This window comes from Prionailurus viverrinus, chromosome X (assembly GCF_022837055.1).
Source record: "Prionailurus viverrinus isolate Anna chromosome X, UM_Priviv_1.0, whole genome shotgun sequence".
Lineage (NCBI taxonomy): Eukaryota > Metazoa > Chordata > Mammalia > Carnivora > Felidae > Prionailurus > Prionailurus viverrinus.
The window spans coordinates 28,473,821-28,500,744 of NC_062579.1; the positions used below are offsets into that span (position 1 = coordinate 28,473,821).

General features: G+C 38.0%; 1 protein-coding gene across 1 annotated transcript in view; it reads left to right on the forward strand.

Moving 5' to 3' along the window:
• The window catches only part of CFAP47 (cilia and flagella associated protein 47), a 566,656-nt gene that overhangs the window by 243,811 nt on the left and 295,921 nt on the right, over positions 1-26,924 (forward strand). The window contains exons 38-39 of the mRNA XM_047844880.1: positions 4,838-4,953; positions 26,098-26,248. Of these exons, the coding sequence (XP_047700836.1) occupies positions 4,838-4,953; positions 26,098-26,248 (267 nt within the window). The remainder of the gene's footprint in view (positions 1-4,837; positions 4,954-26,097; positions 26,249-26,924) is intronic.

A 26,924-nucleotide genomic window follows, 5' to 3' on the forward strand; every position in this document is an offset into this window, starting at 1 on the left:
CTTGATGATGCCAGCTTTGTAGTAGAGGCTAAAGTCTGGGACTGTGATGCCTCCTGCTTTGGTCTTCTTCTTCAAAATTACTTTGGCTATTCGGGGCCTTTTGTGGTTCCATATGAATTTTAGGGTTGCTTGTTCTAGTTTCGAGAAGAATGCTGGTGCAATTTTGATTGGGATTGCATTGAATGTGTAGATAGCTTTGGGTAGTATTGGCATTTTGACAATATTTATTCTTCCAATCCATGAGCACGGAATGTTTTTCCATTTCTTTATATCTTCTTCAATTTCCTTCATAAGGTTTCTATACTTTTCAGCATACAGATCTTTTACATCTTTGGTTAGGTTTATTCCTAGGGATTTTATGCTTCTTGGTGCAATTGTGAATGGGATCAGTTTCTTTATTGGTCTTTCTGTTGCTTCATTAGTGTATAAGAATGCAACTGATTTCTGTACATTGATTTTGTATCCTGCAACTTTGCTGAATTCATGTATCAGTTCTAGCAGACTTCTGGTGGAGTCTATCGGATTTTCCAGTATAATATCATGTCATCAGCAAAAAGTGAAAGCTTAACTTCATCTTTGCCAATTTTGATGCCTTTGATTTCCTTTTGTTGTCTGATTGCGGATGCTAGCACTTCCAACACTATGTTAAACAACAGCGGTGAGGGGGCGCCTGGGTGGTGCAGTCGGTTAAAAGTGTCCGGCTTCAGCCAGGTCACGATCTCACGGTTGGCGAGTTCGAGCCCCGCGTCGGGCTCTGGGCTGATGGCTCAGAGCCTGGAGCCTGTTTCCGATTCTGTGTCTCCCTCTCTCACTGCCCCTCCCCCATTCATGCTCTGTCTCTCTCTGTCCCAAAAATGAATAAACGTTGAAAAAAAAAATTTAAACAACAGCAGTGAGAGTGGGCATCCCTGTCGTGTTCCTGATCTCAGGGAAAAAGCTCTCAGTTTTTCCCCGTTGAGGATGATGTTAACTGTGGGCTTTTCATAAATGGCTTTTATGATCTTTAAGTATGTTCCTTCTATCCCGACTTTCTCGAGCGTTTTTATTAAGAAAGTTGCTGAATTTTGTCAAAGGCCTTTTCTGCATCGATTGACAGGATCATATGGTTCTTATCTTTTCTTTTATTAATGTGATGTATCACATTGATTGATTTGGGAATGTTGAACCAGCCCTGCATCCCAGGAATGAATCTGGCTTGATCATGGTGAATAATTCTTTTTATATGCTGTTGAATTCGATTTGCTAGTATCTTATTAAGAATTTGTGCATTGATATTCATCAGGGATATTGGCCTGTAGTTTTTTTTTACTGGGTCTCTGTCTGGTTTAGGAATCAAAGTAATACTGGCTTCATAGAATGAGTCTGGAAGTTTTCCTTCCCTTTCTATGTTTTGGAATAGCTTGAGAAGGATAGGTATTATCTCTGCTTGAAACGTCTGGTAGAACTCCCCTGGGAAGCCATCTGGTCCTGGACTCTTGTTTGTTGGGAGATTTTTGATGACTGATTCAATTTCTTCGCTGGTTATGGGTCTGTTCAAGCTTTCTATTTCCTCCTGATTGAGTTTTTGAAGCGTGTGGGTGTTTAGGAATTTGTCCATTTCTTCCAGGTTGCCCAGTTTGTTGGCATATAATTTTTCATAGTATTCCCTGATAATTGCTTGTATCTCTGAGGGATTGGTTGTAATAATTCCATTTTCATTCATGATTTTATCTATTTGGGTCATCTTCCTTTTCTTTTTGAGAAGCCTGGCTACAGGTTTATCAATTTTGTTTATGTTTTCAAAAAACCAACTCTTGGTTTCGTTGATCTGCTCTACAGTTTTTTTTAGGTTCTATATTGTTTATTTCTGCTCTGATCTTTATTACTTATCTTCTTCTGCTGGGTTTAGGGTGTCTTTCCTGTTCTGCTTCTATTTGCTTTAGGTGTGCTGTGAGATTTTACATTTGGGATTTTTCTTGTTTCTTGAGATAGGCCTGGATTGCAATGTATTTTCCTCTCAGGACTGCCTTCACTGCATCCCAAAGCATTTGGATTGTTGTATTTTCATTTTCGTTTGTTTCCATATATTTTTAAATTTCTTTCTAATTCCCTGGTTGACCCCTTCATTCTTTAGTAGGGTGTTCTTTAACCTCCATGCTTTTGGATGTTTTCCAGATGTTTTCCTGTGGTTGATTTCAAGCTTCATAGCATTGTGGTCTGAAAGTATGCATGGTATGGTCTCAGTTCTTGTATACTTATGAAGTGTTGTTTTGTGACTCAGTATGTGATCTGTCTTGGAGAATGTTCCATGTGCAGTCAAGAAGAAAGTATATTCTGTTGCTTTGGGATGCAGAGTTCTAAATATATCTGTCAAGTCTGTCTGATCCAATGTATCGTTCAGGGCCCTTGTTTCTTTATTGACCGTGTGTCTAGATGATCTATCCATTGTTGTAAGGGGAGTGTTAAAGTCCCCTGCAATTACCACATTCTTATCAATGTTTGTTATGAATTGTTTTATATATTTGGGAGCTCCTGTATTCGGCACATAGACATTTATAATTGTTAGCTCTTCCTGATGGATAGACCTATAATTATTATATAATGCCCTTCTTCATCTCTTGTTACAGCCTTTAATTGAAAGTCTAGTTTGTCTGATAGAAGTATGGCTACTCCAGCTTTCTTTTGTCTTCCAGTGGCATGATAAATAGTTCTCCATCCCCTCACTTTCAATCTGAAGGTGTCCTCTGGTCTAAAATGAGTCTCTTGTAGATAGCAAATTGATGGGTCTTGTTTTTTTATCCATTCTGATACCGTATTGTTTTTGGTTGGTGCATTTAGTGCATTTACATTCAGTGTTATTATAGAACGATATGGGTTTAGAGTCATTGTGATGTTGGTAGGTTTCATGCTTGTAGCGATGTCTCTGGTACTTTGTCTCACAGGATCCCCCTTAGGGTCTCTTGTAGGGCTGGTTTAGTGGTGATGAATTCCTTCAGAGTTTGTTTGGGAAGACCTTTATCTCTCCTTCTATTCTAAATGACAGACTTGCTGGATAAAGGATTCTCGGCTGCATATTTTTTTCTGTTCATCACATTGAAGATCTCTTGCCATTCCCTTCTGGCCTGCCAAGTTACAGTAGAGATCGGTCACGAGTCTTATCGGTCTCCCTTTATATGTTAGAGCACATGTATCCCTAGCTGCTTTCAGAATTTTCTCTTTATCCTTGTATTTTGCCAGTTTCACTATGATATGTCATGCAGAAGTTTGATTCAAATTACATCTGAAGGGAGGTCTCCGTGCCTCTTGGATTTCAGTGCCTTTTTCCTTCCCCAGTTCAGGGAAGTTCTCAGCTATTATTTCTTCAAGTGCACCTTCAGCACCTTTCCCTTTCTCTTCCTCCTCTGGAATACCAGTTATGCGTATATTATTTCTCTTTAGTGCATCACTCATTTCTCTAATTTTCCCCTCGTACTCCTGGATTTTTTTATCTCTCTTTTTCTCAGCTTCTTCTTTTTCCAAATTTTATCATCTAGTTCACCTATTCTGTCCTCTGCCACTTCAATCCTAGCCGTAGTTGTCTCCATTTTATTTTGCAGCTCGTTGATAGCATTTTTTAGCGCCTCCTGGCTGTTCCTTAGTCCCTTGATCTCTGTAGCAAGAGATTCTCTGCTGTCCTTTATACTGTTTTCAAGCCCAGCGATTAATTTTATGACTATTATTCTAAATTCACTTTCTGTTATATTGTTTAAATCATTTTTGATCAGTTCATTCGCTGTTATTTCCTGGACGTTTTTCTGAGGGGAATTCTTCCGTTTCGTCATTTTGGTTAGTCCCTGGAGTGGTGCAGAACTGCAGGGCACTTCCCTTGTGCTGTCTTAAACAACTTGCATTGGTGGGCGGGGCCGCAGTCAGACCTGTTGTCTGCCCCCAGCCCACCGCTGGGGCCACAGTCAGACTGGTGTGTGCCTTCTCTTCCCCTCTCCTAGGGGCGTGATTCACTGTGGGGTGGCGTGGCCCGTCTGGGCTACTTGCACACTGCCAGGCTTGTGGTGCTGGGGATCTGGCGTATTAGCTGGGGTGGATCGGCAAGGTGTACAGTGGCGGGAGAGGCAGGCTCAGCTTGCTTTTGTTTGGGAGATCTGCTTCGGGAGGGGCCCTGCGGCACCGGGAGGGAGTCAAACCCGCCAGAGGGATGGACCCGCAGAAGCACAGTGTTGGGTGTTTGTGCGGTGCAAGCAAGTTCCCTGGCAGGAACCAGTTCCCTTTGAGATTTTGGCTGGAGGATTGGCGAGGGAGATGGCGCTGGCGAGTGCCTTCGTTCCCCGCCAAGCTGAGCTCTGTCATCCGGGGCTCAACAACTCTCCCTCCCATAGTCCCCCAGGCCTCCTGCTCTCTGAGCAGAGTTGTTAGCTTATAACCTTCCAGATGTTAAGTCCTGCTTGCTGTCAGAACACACTCCGTCGGGCCCCTCCGCTTTTGCAAGCCAGACTCGGGGGCTCTGCTTGGCCAGCGGGCCACCCCTCCGCCCCGGCTCCCTCCCGCCAGTCCGTGGAGCGCGCACCACCTCGCCGCCCTTCCTACCCTCTTCCGTGGGCCTCTCGTCTGCGCTTGGCTCCGGAGACTCCGTTCTGCTAGTCTTCTGGCGGTTTTCTGGGTTATTTAGCAGGTGTAGGTGGAATCTAAGTGATCAGCAGGACGCTCGCTGAGCGCAGCGTCCTCCCATGCTGCCATCTTCCCCTAACCCCACGTTAGGAAAATTTTCATGATTAAAATGTATAACTTGCTTTGATGAAAATAAGTGTTAAATTATATATTTCTAAAGTTCATGATATTATTTATACTCTCTTCTTCAATATAGATTCTACTGAAAAATTCAAGCTTGAAAAACTTGGTGTATAATGCTACAATTGTTGGGAAAGATGCTGCTGACTTCTCCCTTTCCCAAACTGGGAACATTGTGACAATATCTTCAAAGTAAGTGGGTTTTTTTTTGCTTTTTAAATTTTACTTCACTGAAAATATCAACCCTAGAGATTTAATGTGTATTATAATTTTAAAAGAGTGACCTGGTTTTGTTTTTAACTGGTTTATATATAATGAAAGATCATCACTCAAACATAGATAAATTATGTATATGTTGCTGATATTCCTCACCAATTTTGTTAAAATAATTCTAACAACATAAAACAGTTGCTTTTAATATATGCTTTTAGTTTCAGTTTATTTTGCACGCATATAGGCCATAGAGTTTAGACTATAAGTTGTTTATGTACTGCAGTTCTGTTCCCCGTAAGAAACTCTAACCAGTGTGTGCTAAATTTATATATATATTTATATTTATATTGTTTACTTAAGTATATTTTATATAGATTATATTATGGATAACATTTTATATGGTTCTTTTTATGTTATCTATAGTTGTTTCTGAGTAATGTGCTCATTGCAGAAAATTTAGAAGCTATGAATGTATGAAGAACAAAAAAAGTCAAAGACTGATAATCTTACCTGAAAAACACCTTCAGTGTTGCCATTACTCTCTTTCCCTTCACTGTCATTGTGTTTATATGTATGAATGTGTGTATATGTATGTGTGTGTGTGTGCATACACACACACACACACACACACACACACACTTCCAAATCGTAGTGATTTTCTTTAAAGTCTCATTTCTATCTGATTCTGTTCTCATAATGCATTTTTTGAATGTTTCTACTACTCTCCTACTTTCCGAAATAAAGTACAAATGAAGCCACTAGAATATAGTCTTGAAAAGTTAAATATGAGTATAATATATTACTCTTCCAAGATCAACAAATCCTATTAGATATGTCAACAGTATTAATGATAGCAAATATTCTTATTACAAAATGCAAGGATGATAAGAGACCAGCCATGTTAGTATCACAGGGGTTCACAAATTTAATAACCACTAATTGGCTTTAACCACCTTGAATTTTAGTCATTGCCTTTGCTTTATTATTTTTTCCCAATGCAAAGTGACAGAGTGTAACTACTAAAGTTAGTTCATCTGGTTATCTTTTTGGTTTTTAACTATACATTAACCCTGAGTTGCTTTTCACATTTTAATCATTATTATTTCTAATATATCAAACACAGAAATAATTAGAAATAAGGGCCATTTTAATTGCTTTTAAAATACCCAGAAACCCAGTTGCAGAAGTGCCCCTGGCTTGTGTCATTAGCCCCTGTTTGTTTTCTTCAGTTACTGCTGCATGCTAAGGAGTATACAATTTATAAATTCTGCATATTCATGATTGGTACTATATCCAGATTGAACTGAGTGTGAGGAAACAATTCTTCACTTACTTGTTTCTATATTATAAACTAAATGACTAGAATAAAACTTGTAAAAACAGCCCACCCATTTTCTAAGTCCTACTTCTTACATGTCTGTTATAAAACACAACTGTAGTAATACAAGTTTATTTGAACATTGTCACAGTACCATTTTTCTTCCCTTAGGACTTTGGTAATTGAGATCTATTCTCTGCCCTTCAAATAGGTTTACATAAGTGACAAGGTTTCAGGTTCCCCCACTTTTTTTTCACTCATAAACCCAGTAGACTCTTCCAGTATTTCAAAGCTCTCAGGAAATTCTTCCTAACAGCCACACTAAACTTCTCATATTGTACCTTAAGATTACATTTCAATTAATTAAATTAACACTTATAGTCTTTATTATAAGTTTAAAGCCTGTACATGTTGAAAATTTGTTACAGAAAAGTGTAAAGAGGAAACAACCATTACTGAGAACTCCATCAGATAAGCAGAGTTAATTTATCAGTTCATTTCTTTGTGGTCTTTTTATATGCACAAATATGTGTTTATTATAACATATGCCTGGTTAAATATTTACACAATAAACTCATTACATATGTAAATATTAAAATGCTTAATGCTTATTAAACATTTGTATGTACAAAATCTTTATAACATGTACTTTGTGTACCTTTTCATATTTAATCATCCTAATAGCCTAAGTGTCCCCATTTTCCAAAAGAAGACATTGGGCAGAGACATTAAATCATTTGCCCAATTTTCGCTGCTGTTAGATGTTCAAGTGGAGATTCAAAACCAGCCAGTCTAAATGCAGAGTTTGCATTTACTCTCTTGACAACAGCACATGTTGTGTATGTGTGTGTGTGTACATGTGTTTGTGTGTGTGTGTGTGTATGTATCACATTCATATAGAGCATTCAATAAAATGTGGCTTTGACTGTTTGTAAGTAATCATGAAGATCCATGGCAGGTAATTGTATCATGTTTTTGTTTCTCCAGGAGCGCGTTTGTGCAAATACTTCACTTGGGTGAAGGCAACAGGCTACTTCCTATTAACTTCTCATCACTGTGACTTTTTTTCTCTTTATTCACCATTGCACCATTTATGGTCTATATAAATATAGACATATTTATAAATAATAGCTTTGTAAAGTTTTAATACACTCCAAGTGCACATTAACTGGCCATATATTCATGTATACCTGCTCACATATGTAATTACAAATACATCATATTTCCACCATGTTACACCTGTACTTTTGTTTTTGACTTATGTATCTTTTTTTAAGTAAAAATCTAACTTATACATGTTTGACAAGTCAAATATGCAGAGGAGTTAAAAATAAAAAACAAGTCCCACCCCACCTCAAATCTGTTTCCACTTCTTGAGCCTCCTACTTTTCACTCCTTGATTTATGTCTCATTTTAGTTCTTCCCGTGGTTACTTCCATAAATTGAAATAATCTGTATTATTTTAGCCAATATATTTGTTATATCAACTTTAGAAATAATGTCTTGATGTATAACTATAATATTTAATGATCTGGTTTGCTTACTTCTCCAGATTTATTGCTCTCCCTACAAACATCACTAGTTTTATCTTCTATTTATTACTTTTCCAAGGAGTAAAAATCTATTATATAAGTGTTTCTTATACCATCAGAATAAAAAGTATCTTTTGACTCCTTTTTTAAGCTGAGAATATTAATAAATTCTAAAGATATGCATATAATCCTTGAAGTCTCTTTCCTTCAACTACATCTTTCAGAGTACTTTGGTGTTCCTTTTATTTGGACTGATTGCTTTCCAGACCTACTGAAGAGATGTCAATATTGGACATTTTTATTTTTCTTTGGATAGAAACTAGTACCTTTCTTATGTGCTAACTTATTTACTAAAACCATCCTTATGAAACCTAATAAAATATGGGCGAGGTAAATTTTCCAAGATTTTCCATTTTTAGGCATTTTTTTTTACTACTCTCACACTTGATTTATATTTTGCTTGGCTTATTATTCTAAGTTGAAAAGATTTTTTTTCCTTATAAGTGTTAAGATAATTGTTCTGCTGCCTCATAGTATTCAATATTTGTGATGAGAAAGTCTACTATAATTCTCTTTCTCAACACCTCTAGAAGTTTCTAGGATCTTCTTTTCTGATTGTGTTCTGATAGTGATCTGGGGTGCATCAAGGAGGGTCTTTTTTAATTCACTGTCTGGGTATACAACGAGTCCTTTAACTATGGAGTTATCTTTAATAAGCACTGGAAAATTCTCTTTGTTTTTTTTCATAATTATTTCCCCTCCTTTTTCGCAGTTCTCATTTTCTAACCGTTAACAGTTGAGTATTGAACCTGTTGATTGCATCCTTTGTGTATCTTATCACTAGTATTTTTTATCTCATTGTTTTTTCCTCTCTTTATCAACAAGCCTTCTTTTCCAACTGTTTCCTTTGGGGAAGAGAATGGGAGAGAGTGAGAGAAAATGAGAATCTCCTAAATATGTATATTCATGAGTGCTTTCATTTTTATTAAGTGTCTCTATTTCATAGCATCCTGTCCTTAAATGGGGGTTCTAGTATCTTCATAAATGTCTCTGACTTTTATATACTCATCTCTGACCTATATTATTTATCTTCTTTTAGGTCAGTTGTTAATGTTTATTTTGATTTCAGTGTTTCCTATTTAAGGATTTACTCTAATGACTTGTGATACTTGTTCATCCATTTATATGTAATAATATGGCAATATAAAAATATATTGTGGTTCTATATATACACCCAAACCTTTACTGTATTATGAAGAACATTCTGCTTTTATGCCAGATTGCCCAGCATTCTGCAGTGGCCTTGAGGAGAGTGAGGTTATCTGAATCCGATCTTACCCTCCATGTAAGTGGGCATTTCTGGAAATGGCCTCTCCAGGAGTCCACAGGCCAGCTTTGTTTCCTTATCCACCTCTGTTCAGATGCTCATTGATAGCTTCCTCTAACTAGCAGCTTTTAAAAAGATCTCTTTCTTATAATTTTAATGATATTTCTCTTAGATGATAAATCTAGACTTCAGATGCCATTGTGGTCTAGAACCCTGCTGTCATGTCATTTAACAAGTGCTGGACTTTGATACTGGCATGTACAGGTTGTATGATCCAGCCTCATTATTCTTATTTGTAAAAAGGGGATCAGAATATTTAGCCACAGTTTTGTCAGTAATTAATGTAAATATATAGGCAAAACACCTAATACTGTAACTGGAACATATAGGAAGCAATGAGCATTTGCCGCCCCGCCACCTAAATTTGAAGTGCTAGTGATTCACAGATGAAAATGTATCAACACTGCTCACAAGTGATTCAAATCTAGCAGAGTACCCTACAGCAAATACACAATAAGGATAAGGGAGGAAGAGAGAGAGAGAGAGAGAGAGAGAGAGAGAGAGAGAGAGAGAGAAGAGAGTACATGAGAGGGGAGGGGCAGAGAGAGAATCTTAAGCAAGCTCCACACCCAGCTTAGAGCCCAATGTGGGGCTCGATCTCACAACCGTGAGATCATGACCTGAGGTGAAATCATGAGTACGACACTCAACCGGCTGAGCCACCCAGATATCCTGATAATTGTTTTATTCGTGTTGTGTGTATAGAATTAGAGGAAGATGAAAAAAAGTACCTAAGTGGTTTTGGGTTAACCATGGAAGGGTTTCCAGAAGAGATGGTGCTTAATTGTCAATATATATGGAAAATAATTAGTCCCTTTTCTAGATGCTTTTTATTTTGTAGGCATAAATACTGTTATTAGGTGGTTCTTTACGCATCTTTTTATCTAGACTATGTAAGTTCATAGTCTTTTGTTTTTACAAATAGGGCTCAGAAAAAAACTTGTTTTCTTAAAAAAAACTGTAGCATTATCATTATCAGATATTATATAATTATATGTACCACATCCTTAGAGTCGGTCTAAATCACGATTAATAATGGCTTTTTCTGCCAGCTGTGGATTTAAATTCCCAGTGAAATCATTTATATAGAAACAATTAAACAGCTACACCAACATATAAACAAACATGTTTACTTTTGCATCTAATTTGATGATTAAATTTAGCTATAACCATAGAGTAACTGCATAAAAGTGAAATATACTTTTGGAAAACCATTCAGTTTCTTTTTTTCTTCATTGTGCTCATTGAGCCAAATGAGCATTGACATTGATTGATATGTTATATTTTTCATCTATTCCAAAAGCCAAGTTAAAGTAGCTTACAAAATATATTTAATATCAAGGATATATTTTTTAACTTTTTTTTTTATGTTTATTTTTAAAAGAGAGAGAGAAGAAGACACACAATCCGAATCAGGCTCCAGGCTCTGAGCTGTTAACACAGAGTCCAGTGCGGGGCTCAAACCCACCAACCGCAAGATCATGACCTGAGCCAAAGTTGGACACTTAACTGACTGAGCCACCCAAGCACCCCATTAAGGGTATTTTTTTATGAGAGGGAAGCAATTGGAACAAAAAGAAAATAAGAAGTAAAAAAATTAAGATGAAGGCTATACACATTTTTAAAGTCCTAAGACACTTAGCTAACTGGACCAGACATTTGATTCTGAACTTTCTAACACATTCAGGAAGAAATCCTTGTCATTTACATGCCTCAATATGACTACAAAATTTCAAAAGGAACGTCTATACTCAAGACAGGCTCAAATCTTCACTGTCCTAAAACCAGCCATTGACCTCATAAAAAGGATACTATATTTTAAAATGTGTTTCATAAGATTTGAGTATAAGTTCATTTATTGAATGCATGTTAGAATATGGTCATTCTAAAACACCTTTTTTTTCTTTTTTGAACAGAAGTCCAATCTGGTAGCAAGTCCTGTTGATTTTACCAAATTTATCTTTTTTTCTTTAATGTTTATTTTAGAAAGAGAGACAGAGACAGAGAAAGACAGTGTGAGCAGGGGAGGGGCAGAAAGAGAGAGGGAGACACAGAATCCGAAGCAGGCTTCAGGCTCTGAGCTGTCAGCACAAAGCCCGATGCGGAGCTTAAACCCATGAACTGTGAGAACATGACCTGAGCCAAAGTCAGATGCTTGACAGACTGAGCTGCCCACGTGCCCCCACCAAATTTATCTTAAGTGTGACATCTTTTCTTCTTATTCACCTGTTCCATACTAAATTTAATGTGCCATCATCTTTTAATTTTTAATTTAATTTTAATCTTTTTAAATTTTTAAAAAATCATTTATTGTCAAGTTAGCTAACATAATGTGTATACAGTATAGTCTTGGCTTCTGGAGTAGATTCCCATGATTCATCACTTACATACAACACCCAGTGCTCATCACTTTTCCAAAGAAAAGTGTGTTCATCACAAATGCCCTCCCCAACTCCCATCACCCATTTTCACTGCATCCCCCCAAACCCCACCCCCATCAACCCTCAGTTTGTTCTCTGTATTTAAGAGTCTCTTGTCATTTGCCTTCTCTCTTTGTAATTTATTTTTTCTTCCCTTCCCCCTAAGGTTTTTTGTTAAGTTTCTCAAACTCCACATATGAGTGAAAACCTGATATCTGTCTTTGTCTGACTTACTTCACTTAGTGTAATACCCTTCAGTTCTGTCCACATTGTTGCAAATGGCAAGATTTCATTCTTTTGCATCACTGAATAGTATTCCATTGTGTATATATACCACACCTTCTTTCTCCATTCAACAGTGAGTGGACATTTGAGCTGTTTCCATAATTTATCTATTGTCAAAAGCGCTGTTATAAACATTGGGGTACCTGTGGCTCTACGGATCAGCACTCCTGTATCCTTTGGATAAATTCCTAGTAGTGGTATTGCTGGGTTGAGGGTAATTCTATTTGTAATTTTTTGAGGAACCTCCATACTGTTTTCCAGAGTAGCTGCATCAGTTTGCATTCCCACCAACAGTATAAGAGGGTTCCCCTTTCTCCATATCCTCACCAACATCTGTTTTTCCTGAGTTGTTAATTTTAGCTTCTCTGACCGGTGTGAGGTGCTGTCTCATTGTGGTTTTGATTTGTACTTCCCGGATAATAAGTGATGTTCAGCATCTTTTCATGTGTCTGTTGGATGTCTTCTTTGGAAAAGTATCTATTCATGTCTTCTGCCCATTTCTTCACTGGATTATTTGTTTTTCAGGTGTTGAGTTTGATAAGTTCTTTATAGATTTTGGATACTAACCCTTTATCCAATATGTTATTTGCAAATATCTTCTCCTATTCTCTTGGTTGCCTTTTAGCTTTGTTGATTGTTTCCTTTGCTGTGCAGAAGCTTTGTATCTTAATGAGGTCCCAATAGTTCATTTTTGCTCTTATTTCCCTTGCCTTTGGAGACATGTCAAGCAAGAAGTTGCTGTGACTGAGGTCAAAGACGTTGTTGCCTGTTTTCTACTCTATAGTTATGATCGTTTCCTGCCTCACATTTAGGTCTTTCATCCATTTTGAATTTATTTTTGGGTATGTTGTAAGAAAGTGGCTGTCCAGTTCTCCTGTCCATGTGGCTGTCCAGTTCTCCTGGCACCATTTTCTAAAGAGACTGTATTTTTTCCACTGGATACTCTTTCCTGCTTTCTTGAAGATTAGTTGGCCATACATTTGTGGGTATAATTCTGGGTTCTCTGTTCTATTCCATTGGTATTTGTGTCAGTTTTTGTGCCAATACCATACCGCCTTGATGATTACAACTTTGTAGTACAGGCTAAAATTAGGGATTGTGATGCCTCCAGATTTGGTTTTCTTTTTCAACATTACTTTGGCTCTTCATGGTTTTTATGGTTCCATATACATTTTAGGACTGTTCTAGCTCTGTGAAGAGTACAGGTGCTATTTTGATTGGGATTACATTGAATGTGTAGATTGTTTTGAGTAGTATTGACATTTTAACATTTGTTCTTCTAATCCGTGAGTGTGGAATGTTTTTCCATTTCTTTGTGTCTTCTTCAAGTTTTTCATAAGCATTCTATAGTTTTCAGTGTACAGATCTTTTACCTTTTTGGTTAGGTTTATTCCTAGGTATTTTATGGTTCTTGGTGCAATTATAGATGGGATTAATTCCTTGATATCTTTTTCTCTTGACTCATTATTGATGTATTGAGGTACAACCAATTTCTGTACATTGATTTTATATCCTGTGACTTTGCTGAATTCATATATCAGTTCTAGCAGTTTTTGGTGGTCTTTCAGGATTTCCATGTAGAGTATCATGTCACCTGCAGAGTGAAAGTTTGAGTTATTCCTTGTCTATATGGATGCTTTTTATTTCATTTTGTTGTCTGATTGCTGAGGCTAGGGCTTCCAATATTATGTTAAACATCAGTGGTAAGAATGGATAATCTTCTCGTATTCCTGATCTCAGGGGAGAAGCTTTCAGTTTTTCCCCATGGAGGATGATACTAGCTGTGGGACTTTCATATATGGCTTTTATGATGTTAAGGTGTGTTCCTTCTATCCCAACTTTCTTGAGGATTTTTATCAAGAAAGGGTACTATATTTTGTCAAATGCTTTTTCTGCACCTATTGACAGGATCATGTGGTTCTTATCCTTTCTTCTATTAATGTGATGTATCACATTGATCCATTTACGAATATTGAACCAGCCCTCCAATCCAGGAATGACTCCCACTTAATCATGGTGAATATATTTTTTTTTAGTTTTGCAACATTTTCCATGTTCTTTATTTATGTTTTTGCATATCTGACAGTCCAGTTTTCTAAGAGTTGAAACTATATAAATCTACAGGTTCTTGCTGTTGGGGATAGGCACAAGAAAAATCTCCTTTAATTTTTATTTATTTAAGCAAGCATATGAGCATTCTATGGTTTTTCCAAGTCTCAGTTTTAATATTTCATCTAAAATAATTCTTAAGATGTACAAATCTGCCAAAAACCATGAGATTTTCTCCCTAAATTGTTTTCAAATGTGAATATTATTTTGATTTTTTTTACTTGTATTTTTTTAACATGAAATTTATTGTCAAATTGGTTTCCATACAATACCCAGTGCTCATCCCAAATTGTGCCCTCCTCAGTACCCATCACCCACCCTGTCCTCCCTCCCACCCCCATCAACCCTCAGTTTGTTCTCAGTTTTGAAGAGTCTCTTATGCTTTGGTTCTCTCCCACTATAACTTCTTTTTTTTTCCTTCCCCTCCCCCATGGGTTTCTGTTAAGTTTCTCAGGATCCACATAAGAGTGAAAACATATGGTATCTGTCTCACTCTGTATGACTTATTTCACTTAGCATCACACTCTTCAGTTCCATTCACGTTGCTACAAAAGGCCATATTTCATTCTTTCTCATTGCCATGTAGTACTCCATTGTGTATATAAACCACAATTTCTTTATCCATTAGTTGGTTGATGGACATTTAGGCTCTTTCCATAATTTGGCTATTATTGAGAGTGCTGCTATAAACAGTGGGGTACAAGTGCCCCTGTGCATCAGTACTCCTGTATCCCTTGGGTAAATTCCTAGCAGTGCTATTGCTGGGTCATAGGGGAGGTCTATTTTTTATTTTTTCAGGAACCTCCACACTGTTTTCCAGAGCAGCTACACCAGTTTGCATTCCCACCAACAGTGCAAGAGGGTTCCCGTTTCTCCACATCCTCTCCAGCATCTATAGTCTCCTGATTTGTTCATTTTAGCCACTCAGACTGGCGTGAGGTGATATCTGAGTGTGGTTTTGATTTGTATTTCCCTGATGAGGAGCACTGTTGAGCATCTTTTCATGTGCCTGTTGGCCATCTGGATGTCTTCTTTAAAGAAGTGTCTATTCATGTTTTCTGCCCATTTCTTCACTGGGTTATTTGTTTTTCGGGTGTGGAGTTTGGTGAGCTCTTTATAGATTTTGGATACTAGCCCTTTGTCCGATATGTCATTTGCAAATATCTTTTCCCATTCCGTTGGTTGCCTTTTAGTTTTGTTGATTGTTTCCTTTGCTGTGCAGAAGCTTTTTATTTCATGAGGTCCCAGTAGTTCATGTTTACTTTTAATTCCCTTGCCTTTGGGGATGTGTCAAGTAAGACATTGCTGCGGCTAAGGTCAAAGAGGTCTTTTCCTGCTTTCTCCTCTAGAGTTTTGATGGTTTGCTGTCTCACATTCAGGTCTTTTATCCATTTTGACTTTGTTTTTGTGAATGGTGTAAGAAAGTGGTCTAGTTTCAATCTTCTCCATGTTGCTGTCCAGTTCTCCCAGCACCATTTCTTAAAGAGACTGTCTTTTTTCCATTGGATATTTTTTCCTGCTTTGTCAAAGATTAGTTGGCCATACGTTTGTCGGTCTAGTTCTGGGGTTTCAATTCTATTCCATTGGTCTATGTGTCTGTTTTTGTGCCAATACCATGCTGTCTTGATGATTCCAGCTTTGTAGTAGAGGCTAAAGTCTGGGATTGTGATGCTACCTGCTTTGGTCTTCTTCTTCAAAATTACTTTGGCTATTCGGGGCCTTTTGTGGTTCCATACAAATTTGAGGATTACTTGTTCTAGCTTCGAGAAGAATGCTGGTGCAAGTTTGATTGGGATTGCATTGAATGTGAGATAGCTATGGGTAGTATTGACATTATAACAACATTTATTCTTCCAATCCATGAGCACGGAATGTTTTTCCATTTCTTTATGTCTTCTTCAATTTCCTTCATAAGCTTTCTATACTTTTCAGCATACAGATCTTTTACATCTTTGGTTAGGTTTATTCCTAGGCATTTTATGCTTCTTGGTGCAATTGTGACTGGGATCAGTTTCTTTATTTATCTTTCTGTTGCTTCATTATTAGTTTATAAGAATGCAAGTGATTTCTGTACATTGATGTTATATCCTGCAACTTTGCTGAATTCATGTATCAGTTCTAGCAGACTTTTGGTGGAGTCTATCAGATTTTCCATGTATGATATCATGTCAGCTGCAAAAAGTGAAAGCTTAACTTCATCTTTGCCAATTTTGATGCCTTTGATTTCCTTTTGTTGTCTGATTGCTGATGCTAGCACTTCCAACACTATGTTAAACAACAGTGGTGAGAGTGGACATCCCTGTCGTGTTCCTGATCTCAGGGAGAAAGCTCTCAGTTTTTCCCCATTGAGGATGATGTTAGCTGTGGGCTTTTCATAAATGGCTTTTATGATCTTTAAGTATGTTCCTTCTATCCCGACTTTCTCAAGGGTTTTTATTAAGAAAGGATGCTGAATTTTGTCAAATGCTTTTTCTGCATCGATTGACAGGATCATATGGTTCTTATCTTTTCTTTTATTAATGTGATGTATCACATAGATTGATATGCAAATGTTGAACCAGCCCTGCATCCCAGGAATGGATCCCACTTGATCATGGTGAATAATTCTTTTTATATGCTGTTGAATTCGATTTGCTAGTATCTTACTGAGAATTTTTGTATCCATATTCATCAGGGATATTGGCCTGTAGTTCTCTTTGTTTGCTGGGTCTCTGTCTGGTTTAGGAATCAAGGTAATACTGGCTTCATAGAATGAATCTGGGAGTTTTCCTTCCCTTTCTACGTTTTGGAATAGCTTGAGAAGGATAGGTATTATCTCTGCTTGAAACGTCTGGTAGAACTCCCCTGGGAAGCCATCTGGTCCTGGACTCTTGTTTGTTGGGAGATTTTTGATGACTGATTCAATTTCTTCGCTGGTTATGGGTCTGTTCAAGCTTTCTATTTCCTCCTGATTGAGTTTTTGAAGCATGTGGGTGTTTAGGAATTTGTCCATTTCTTCCAGGTTGTCCAGTTTGTTGGCATATAATTTTTCATAGTATTCCCTGATAATTGCTTGTATCTCTGAGGGATTGGTTGTAGTAATTCCATTTTCATTCATGATTTTATCTATTTGGGTCATCTCCTTTTACTTTTTGAGAAGCCTGGCTAGAGGTGTATCAGTTTTGTTTATGTTTTCAAAAAAACCAACTCTTGGTTTCCATTGATTTGCTGCACAGGTTTTTTTTTTTTTTTGATTCTATATTGTTTATTTCTGCTCTGATCCTTCTTGTTTCTCTTCTTCTGCTGGGTCTGCAGTGTCTTTGCTGTTCTGCTTCTATTTCCTTTAGGTGTGCTGTGAGATTTTGCATTTGGGATTTTTCTTGTTTTTTGAGATAGGCCTGGATCACAATATATTTTCCTCTCAGGAATGCCTTCGCTGCATCCCAAAGCGTTTGGATTTTTGTATTTTCATTTTCATTTGTTTCCATGTATTTTTTAATTTCTTCTCTAATTGCCTGGTTGACCCATTCATTCTTTAGTAGGCTGTTCTTTAACCTCCATGCCTTTGGATGTTTTCCAGATGTTTTCCTGTGGTTGATTTCAAGTTTCATAGCATTGTAGCCTGGAAGTGTGCATGGTATGATATTAATTCGTGTATACTTATGAAGGGCTGTTTTGTGACCCAGTATGTGATCTATCTTGGAGAAGGTTCCATGTGCACTCAAGAAGAAAGTATATTCTGTTGCTTTGGGATGCAGAGTTCTAAATATATCTGTCAAGTCCATCTGATCCAATGTATCATTTAGGGCCCTTGTTTCTTTATTGACCGTGTGTCTAGATGATCTATCCATTGTTTTAAGTGGAGTATTAAAGTCCCCTGCAATTACCACATTCTTATCAACAAGGTTGCTTATGTTTGTGATGAATTGTTTTATATATCTGGGGGCTCCCATATTTGGCGCATAGACATTTATAATTGTTGCTCTTCCTGATGGATAGACCTATAATTATTATATAATGCCCTTCTTCATCTCTTGTTACAGCCTTTAATTGAAAGTCTAGTTTGTCTGATAGAAGTATAGCTACTCCAGCTTTCTTTTGATTTCCAGTAGCATGATAGATAGTTCTCCATCCCCTCACTTTCAATCTGAAGGTTTCCTCAGGTCTAAAATGTGTCTCTTGTAGACAGCAAATAGATGGGTCTTGGTTTTTTTATCCATTCTGATACTCTTTGTCTTTTGGTTGGAGCATTTAGTCCATTTACATTCAGTGTTATTATAGGAAGATATGGGTTTAGAGTCATTGTGATGTCTGTAGGTTTCATGCTTGCAGTGATATCTCTGGTACTTTGTCTCACAGGATCCCCCTTAGGGTCTCTTGTAGGGCTGGTTTAGTGGTGATGAATTCCTTCAGTTTTTGTTTGTTTGGGAACACCTTTATCTCTCCTATTCTAAATGACAAACTTGCTGGATGAAAGATTCTCGGCTGCATTTTTTTTCTGTTCACCACTTTGAGGATTTCCTGCCATTCCTTTCTGGCCTGCCAAGTTTCAGTAGATAGATCTGTTATGAGTCTTATCAGTCTCCCTTTTTATGTTAGAGATGTTTATCCCTAGCTGCTTTCAGAATTTTCTCTTTATCCTTGTATTTTGCCAGTTTCACTATGATATGTTGTGCAGAAGATCGATTGAAGTTACGTCTGAATGGAGTTCTCTGTGCCTCTTGGATTTTATTGCCTTTATCCTTCCCCAGATCAGGGAAGTTCTCAGCTATGATTTCTTCTAGTACACCTTCAGCACCTTTCCCTCTCTCTTCCTCCTCTGGAATCCCAATTATGCGTAGATTATTGCGTTTAATTGTGTCTCCCCTCATATTTCTGGATTTTTTTATCTCTTTTTCTCAGCTTCCTCTTTTTCCATAATTTTATCTTCTAATTCACCTATTCTTTCCTCTGACTCTTCACTCCGAGCTGTCATTGCCTCCAATTTATTTTGCAGCTCATTTATAGTATTTATAGTATTTTTCTGACTGTTTCTTAGTCCCTTGATCTCTGTAGTAATAGATTCTCTGCTGTCCTCTATATTTTTTTCAATCCCAGCAATTAATTTTATGACTTATTTTAAATTCCTTTTCTGTTATATTGCTTAAATCGTTTTTGATCAGTTCGTTAGTTGTCACTATTTCCTAGAGTTTCTTTTGTGGAGAAGTCTTCTGTTTCGTCATTTTGGATAGTACCTGGAGTGGCGCGGAACTGCAGGGCTCTTCCTCTGTGCTGTCTGGAGTAACTTGAGTTGGTGGGCGGTGCCGCAGTCAGACCTGTTGTCTGCCCCCAGCCCACCACTGAAGCCATAGTCAGGCTGGTGTTACCTTATCTTCCCCTCTCCCAGGGGCAGGACTCACTGTGGAATGGTGTGGCCCCTGTCTGGGCTGCTTGCACACTGCCAGGCTTGTGGTGCTGCTTCAATGGGATCTGGCGTATTAGCTGGGGTGGATCCGCAAGGCGCACAGGGGTGGGAGGGGCAGACTCACCTCGCTTTGCCTTTGGTGGTCCGCTTCAGGAGGGACCCTGTGGCACTGGGCGAGAGGTAGACCTGTGGGAGGGATGGATTCGCAGAAGCACAGCGTTGGGTGTTTGCAGGGTGCAAGCAAGTTCCCTGATGGGAACCGTTTCCCTTTGGGATTTTGGCTGGGGGATGGGTGAGGGAGATGGTGCTTCCCAGTGCCTTTATTCCCTGCCAAGCTGAGCTCTGTCCTCTGGGGCTCAACAACCCTCCTTCCTGTTGTCCTCTAGCCCTCCCACTCTCGGAGTAGAGCTGTCGACTTATAACATTCCAAATGTTAAGTCCCGCTGGCTGTCAGAACTCAGGCAGTCCGGCCCCTCCACTTTTGCACGCCAAACTTGGGGATTCCACCTTGCCACGCGGGCTGCCTCTCCACCACCCCGGCTCCCTCCCGCCAGTCCGTGTAGTGCACACCTCCTCTCCACCCTTCCTGTCCTCTTCTGTCAGCCTCTCATCTATGCTTGGCTCCGGAGTGTCCATTCTGGCAGTTTTCTGGGTTATTTAGGCAGATGTGGGTGGAATCTAAGTGGTCAGCAGGACACCGTGGGCCCAGTGTCCTCCTACACTGCCATCTTCTGAAAGAGCCATGGTGAATAATTCTAATATACAATTCAATTTGATTTGCTAGTTTCTTGTTGAGAATTTTTTAGGCCATGTTCATCAGAAATATTGTCCTGTAATTCTCCTTTTTAGTGGGATCTTTTTCTGCTTTGGGAATGAAGGTAATGCTGACTTCATAGAATGAGTCTGGAAGCTTTCCTCCCATTTCTATTTTTTGGAACAACTTGAGAAGAATAATTATTAACTCTGCTCTAAATGTCTGGTAGAATTCCCCTGGGAACCCTCTGGCCCAGGACTATTTTTTGTTGGGAGATTTTTGATAACTGATTCAATTTCTTTGCTGGTTATGGGTCTGTTCAAATTTTCTATTTTTTCCTGATTGACTTTTGGTAGGTTGGTGGGTGTATAAGAATTTGTCCATTTCTTCCATATTGTTAAGTTTGTTGGCATATAGTTTTTCATAGTATTCTCTAAGAATTCTTTGTGTTTCTATGCTATTTGTTTTGATCTCTCTCCTCTTTCATTTGTGGTTGTATCTACTTGGGTCCTCTTTCTTTTCTTTTTGAGAAGTGTGGCTAGGGGTTTATAAATTTTATTTTTCTCCCAACAAACCAGGTCTTAGATTCATTGATATGTTTTACTATTTGGGGAATGGGTTCTACAGTGTTTATTTCTGCTCCAATCTTTATTATTTCTCTTCTGCTGACTTGGAGTATTTTGATGCTGTGTTTCTAGTTCCTTTAGGTGTAAGGTTAGGTTCTGTATTTGGAACCTTTTTTGCTTCTTGAGATAGGTCTGGATTGCATTGTATTTTCCTCTTAGGACTGCCTTTGCTGCATCCCAAAGCGTTTTGACTGTTAAGTTTTCATTTTCATTTGTTTCCATATACTTTTTAATTTCTTCTTCAATTTCCTGGTTGATCCGTTCATTCTTTAGTAGGATATTCTGTAACCTCCATTTTTTTGGAGGCTTTCCAAATTTTTTCTTGTGGTTGATTTCAAGTTTCAAAGCATTATGATCTGAAAATATGCATGGTATGATCTCATTCCTTTTATATTTGTGGAGGGCTGTTTTGTGACCCAGTATGTGATCTATTTTGGAGAATATTCCATGTACACTTGAGAAGAATATGTATTCTGCTTTTGGATGAAAAGTTCTGAATATATCTGTCAAGTCCTTTTGGTCCAGTGTGTCATTCAGAGTTGTGGTTTCTTTGTTGATTTTCTGTATAGATGATCTGTCCATTGCTATAAGTGGAGTATTAAAGTCCCCTACAATCACAGTATTGTTCTCTATACATTTAGTTATGTGTGTAATGAATTGATGTATATATGTGGGTTTCCACATTGGGGGCATAAACATTTACAATTTTTAGCTCTTCTTGATGGATAGACCCCTTAATCATGATATAATACCCTTCTTCATCTTTTGTTATTGTCTTTGTTTTTAAATCTACTTCAGCTACTTCGGCTTTCATTTGACATCCAGTAGCATGATAGATGGTCCCTATCCCCTCTCTTCCAATCTGCAGTTGTCCTCAGATCTAAAATGAGATTGTTATAGGCAGCGTATGGATGGATCTTGCTTTTTTTTTTTTTTAATCCATTCTGATACCCTATGTCTTTTGATTGGGGCATTTAGTTCATTTACGTTCAGAGTGATTATTGAAAGTTACGGGTTTAGTGTCATTGTGTTATCTGTAGGTTTCATTCGTGTGGTGATATCTCGGGTCCTTTGTAGTCTTTGCCACTTTCCACTCACAGAGTCCACCTTAGGATATCCTGCAAGTCTAGTTTAGTGGTCTTGAACTCCTTTAGTTTCTTTTTTTTTTTTTTTGGTCTGGGAAAGCCTGTAACTCTTCTGAATGACAGTCTTGGTGGATACAGGATTCTTCGCTATATATTTTTCCTATTCAGCACATTGAATATCTCCTGCCATTCTTTTCTAGCCTGCCAAGTTTCAGTGGACAGGTCTGCTACTACCATTATGTGTCTACCCTTCTTTGTTAAGGCCCTTTTGTCTCTAGCTGCTTTCAGAATTCTCTCTTTATCTTTGCATTTTGCCAATTTCACTATTATATGTTCTGGTTTTGACCCGTTTTTTTTTGGTTTTTTGTTTATTTTGACGGGAGTTCTCTGTGCTCTCTTGATTTGGATGTCTGTGTCCTTCCCAGAAGGAAGTTCTCAGCTATAATTTGTTCAAATACACCTTCTGTCTCTTTCTCTCTCCTTCTTCTTCTGTAATTTCTATGACACTGATATTATTTCGTTTCATTGAATCACTTAGGTCTCTAATTCTTCCCTCATGGTCTAGTAATTTCCTTTCCCTCTTTTTCTCAGCTTTATCATTTTCCATCATTTTAGCTTCTATTTCACCTGTTCTCTCCTCTGCTTCTCCTATCCTTGCTGTCAGTGCATCTAGTTTATTTTGCATCTCATTTACAGCACTTCTTAACTCATCATTACCATTTCTTAGGTCCTTGATCTCTGCAGCAGTTGATTCTCCACTATCTTCTTTTCACGCCCAGCTCTTAGCCTTATGATCATTATTCTAAGTTCTTGTTCAGATACATTGTTTATATCTGTTTTGAGCAATTCTCTGGCTATCTTTTCTTCCTGGAATTTGTTTTGAGGGGAATTCTTCTCTTTTGTTATTTTGGCTAGTTTTCTGTCTTTTATGTGTTTTAATAGCTTGTTATGAGTCCTGTACGTATGAATAATGCTATATTAAAAAGAGGTTACACATGATCCAGGACCTGGTACTTCTGGAAGTGTTCTTGGTGTGTGTTGTGTGACTCTGTTGTTGCATCTTTGGTTGCTTTATCCCACTGCTCGTATTGGTGGATTGGACCTTCCCCCAGGTATGCTGTGATTTGTTCTTTGAAGTAACTCTGGAAAGAAGGAAAAAGTGGCCAGGGAAGAAGCCTTATCCTATACAAGAGAGAAATTACAGGGTGGAATAAAAAAGACCAGTTAGAGAAGGAAAGAAACGGTTAGACTTAATACTGAGACAGAGAGAGGAAAATAAAGAAGACAGAGGTACAGAACAGGTATTAAAAAAAATAAAGTAAATTGCCTGATTAAACAGACAAAAAAAAAAAGGAAAGAAAGAAAAAATATTTATATAATAAGAATTGACCAAAAATTGAATCAGGAAGTATGAGGCTAATTACAATGGGGAAAGAAAAAAAGAGGAGAATAGAAAGAAAAGAAAGGGAAAAGAGAAGGAAAGAAAAGTGAAAAATATATAATTAAAACAAAAACAGAATAACATACAAAACCACACGACAGTTGTTTGTTGGTGCCTTGGGACTGGGGCCTGTGCTGGTCTGGAGGAGAGGTCTTCTGGTTCAGTCAGTGTTAATCTCACTCTGGTGGATAAAGCAGTTACCAGGCATGGAGGTGCAGGGTTTGGCGTAAATGGCTTCCACCTCCAGTGGTTGCCACTGACCTGTTCCCTGAAGCACCACTGTGTTGGTGATGGGGAGAAAAATGGCGACACCCCAATCTCTCCTCCCCAAATGGGTATCTCAAACCACGCCATTCAGGCAGCCCTCGTAGTAGCATGGGTGGAGTTCTGTGGGTGGTGATCCTTGTCAGTTGTTTGTAATATCTGGAACACCAGTGGGGAATCTGACATGGGTGTTGCAAGGGTAAGCTCTTTGCTCCAAGTTTGCTCCAAAGCTCAGAGTCCAGATGAAAAGGCTCATCTGCAATTCATCCTCTTAGAATGGCAACAATTTTTTAAAATGCAAATTTGCTTATATCACTCCTCGGTTTAAAATATTCCCATAGCTTCCCATTACCATTAAAATATAGATTGAATATGTCAACATGTGGCCTTTCAGAGCTGGCTCCTGGATATGTCTTGTATCGCTAACCCTCTTGCTCTCTAAACTTTAGCACCACTGGCCTTTGGTGAGTTCTTCAAACACATCATAATTCCTCATACCAGAGGCCTTGAGGCTTTCTTTCCTCCCATGCTCATTCTAGCTAACTTGTTCTCATCCTTTATATCCCACCTAACATATCCCTCCCTCTCACCCTTCAGACTATACCACACTCCCTATTATATGTTCTCATAGCACTTCCTAGCACATACATACATTTGTAATTTTCACATTTATTTTGTGACAACATAATTAATATTCTGCTTGTCCTATAGAATGTAAGATCCAGGATATCAGGAATAGTATGTTTTTTTTTTTCTAATTACTGTATCCCAAAACCTAAAACAGTGCTTGGAACATTATAAATTCTTTATAAGTATCAACTGAATGAATGAATGAATGAATGAATGAATGGCTTGATCTAATGATGAATTTTAGAATATCTAAAAAAAATCGTAAGTCACTCACAGGTATCCTAACACAGAATTTGAGCCTATACACCCTGAAAGAGATCTCAAGTTCACATATTCTTTCTACTTAATTAAATTCAAGTCCATGAGCTTTTCATAATGGCCAACAAAATGTCCTTTGTATAAGTTGAGGACATTAGTGATGACATACCTGAGTAAAAACCATCCCCACTCGTGCTACATGTGAGTTGTAATTTTCCATAAAAAGCAGTTTTAAGAGTATTTCTATTGATTTTGAAAATCTTTAATTCATTTTACTTTTTGATACTCCCTAGACTTACCCATTGAACAGTAATTCCACAAGGATTTGGGGGAAGTTAAGTCAAAGGTGAACACTGAGAGAATCCATTCCCATCTCCACTTCCAAATAAGGGTATTCTAAGAGAAGGCATTAGGTGATAGTTTGTAAAAGGAATAATTGTGATAACTATGCTCACAGCCAGAGCAAAAGCCAAGGTAAAATTTCCCCACAATTTTTCACCCACATTTGTGGCAAGGCAAGGCTAGGCTAGGCTGCAAGATTTAGCCAGTTATGAAACACTTAGCCCATTTGTTTTATATGAGGATTTCGTTAGTTATATAAACAGTGAAAACAAATTAAAAGGGCTAGATACCCATGTCCCTTGTGCAGGGTCATACCATATCAAAAGGGCTTTTGTTGATGAATGCATCATATGTAGTAGGACACCATGTTGCTGACAGCCAATTTCATGCTGCACCTAAGCAGTTTTATAGCCTGTAACTCTACCCTGAAGGGAGCTAGGTAGCAACCTTTATATCGCATCAGAATCTAGGGGGCAGTGAGAAACTGATGACACCCTCTCCGGGGCAGTAGGGAGGCAAGTGTAAAAGGTTTTTGTAGCAGCTCTTCACCTGCCTCCATGTTCTTCTACTACCAGAGGATCACAGGCTTTCTGCCAAGACTTTTATTCACTGAAGCTAAGCCTTGTATATGTGGCTCATGTGTTGGCATGCTAGGTTGCCAGGATGCCATAGTGTATTCATTCCCCGACACACTAGTAAGTGGAATCTCCCCCAAGTCCACAGACTCCTTACCATTTTACTGTGTTCTAGACTAGAAAGTTGAAGTTTAAGGGAGACAGACATGGCTTTCTATATTCCTTCTTTTATTTATGTGTTTCTCTCAAAAATCCTGCTACTTACATACCATTATTTTGATTCCAGATTTAAATTTTATTTTCAACCATGGCTTTAAGTATTTTTTGAATTCTTAGTCTTTCTCAGTTTTTTCCTCCGTGTGACAAAAAAATCAGTGATATGACTAAGAGTTTGCCTAAACAGTAGCACAGAAATGTCCTAAGAATTTCACATAAAAGTATATACACAATTTCCTGTGGCTAACTGGAAATCCAATATTTGGTAGATTATACATACATTTGAAGGTAACTGTAGATTTTACAGATTGGATCAAGGTGTTTTAACTGATGACAATAACTGTACTGTAGGCTTGCTGAGATCTGCAGCAGTCTTTAATTTTATTGTAGAAGTGAGTATATTGCAGGATGTAGACACTGGGCACATCATCTATGCTGAAGAGATACTTGCTGCGTTTTTTTTCAGTAAAATATTTCCCCTTTATCTTTTCTCAATAGAAATGAAATCAGTATCACTGTGAAATTCACCAGTCGCTTCCTTCATCCTGCTGAAGCTTCACTGTTATTGATTTCAAAACCTAAGCATGGGATAGGAGGTACTACAATGACTTTTGCTCTTAAGGGTGAAGTCCTCAACTTTAAGGCCATTGTAAGTAAATTTTCCCTATTTTATATGTCTGCTTCTCTTCACAGGCCATGGAGTGTCCCAAGCACAGCTATTCCTCCAAGTTTTATCTCTATATAGCACCTGTTCTTTGAGATGGTGTGTGTATAGACACATATGTGCACATACTTACGTATGCACAATTCTTGGCTTCTGTGTCTCTGATATTCTTGCTTTGATACTCTTTCTCTGGAAATAATTCTTCAATTTTATAAGGGAATTTGAATGCATTTGTATTGAGTCTTACTTTAAGGTCAGATTTTTAGGATTATATTCGTTCTTTTCATGATGGAGTCATTCACTGTACACATAGCAACTTTACATCCCCTTCTGCCCTGAAGACTTGTGATTTTAAGGTAAGAAGTCCCTGGGCTTTTGTCTATGTTTTTGTTTGAATTAAGTGTTGGTGGTTTATGCAGTAAAAAATGTTTCTCTTCTCTGATAGGAACATTTATCAATTTATCTTGAATGTCCCATGGATCAAATCTATACTATGAAGCTCATGCGGGCTCTCTGTTTCCTTCTCCATCTGGCTACTCATGGTTTTAGTAAACCAGGGTGTGGATTGGATAATAATGGAGAAATAAAATAAGATAATAACATGACCGATCTAAAAATGTAGAATTCCTAGAATCTTATTTTCTGTGGAAGTCCTTCGGGT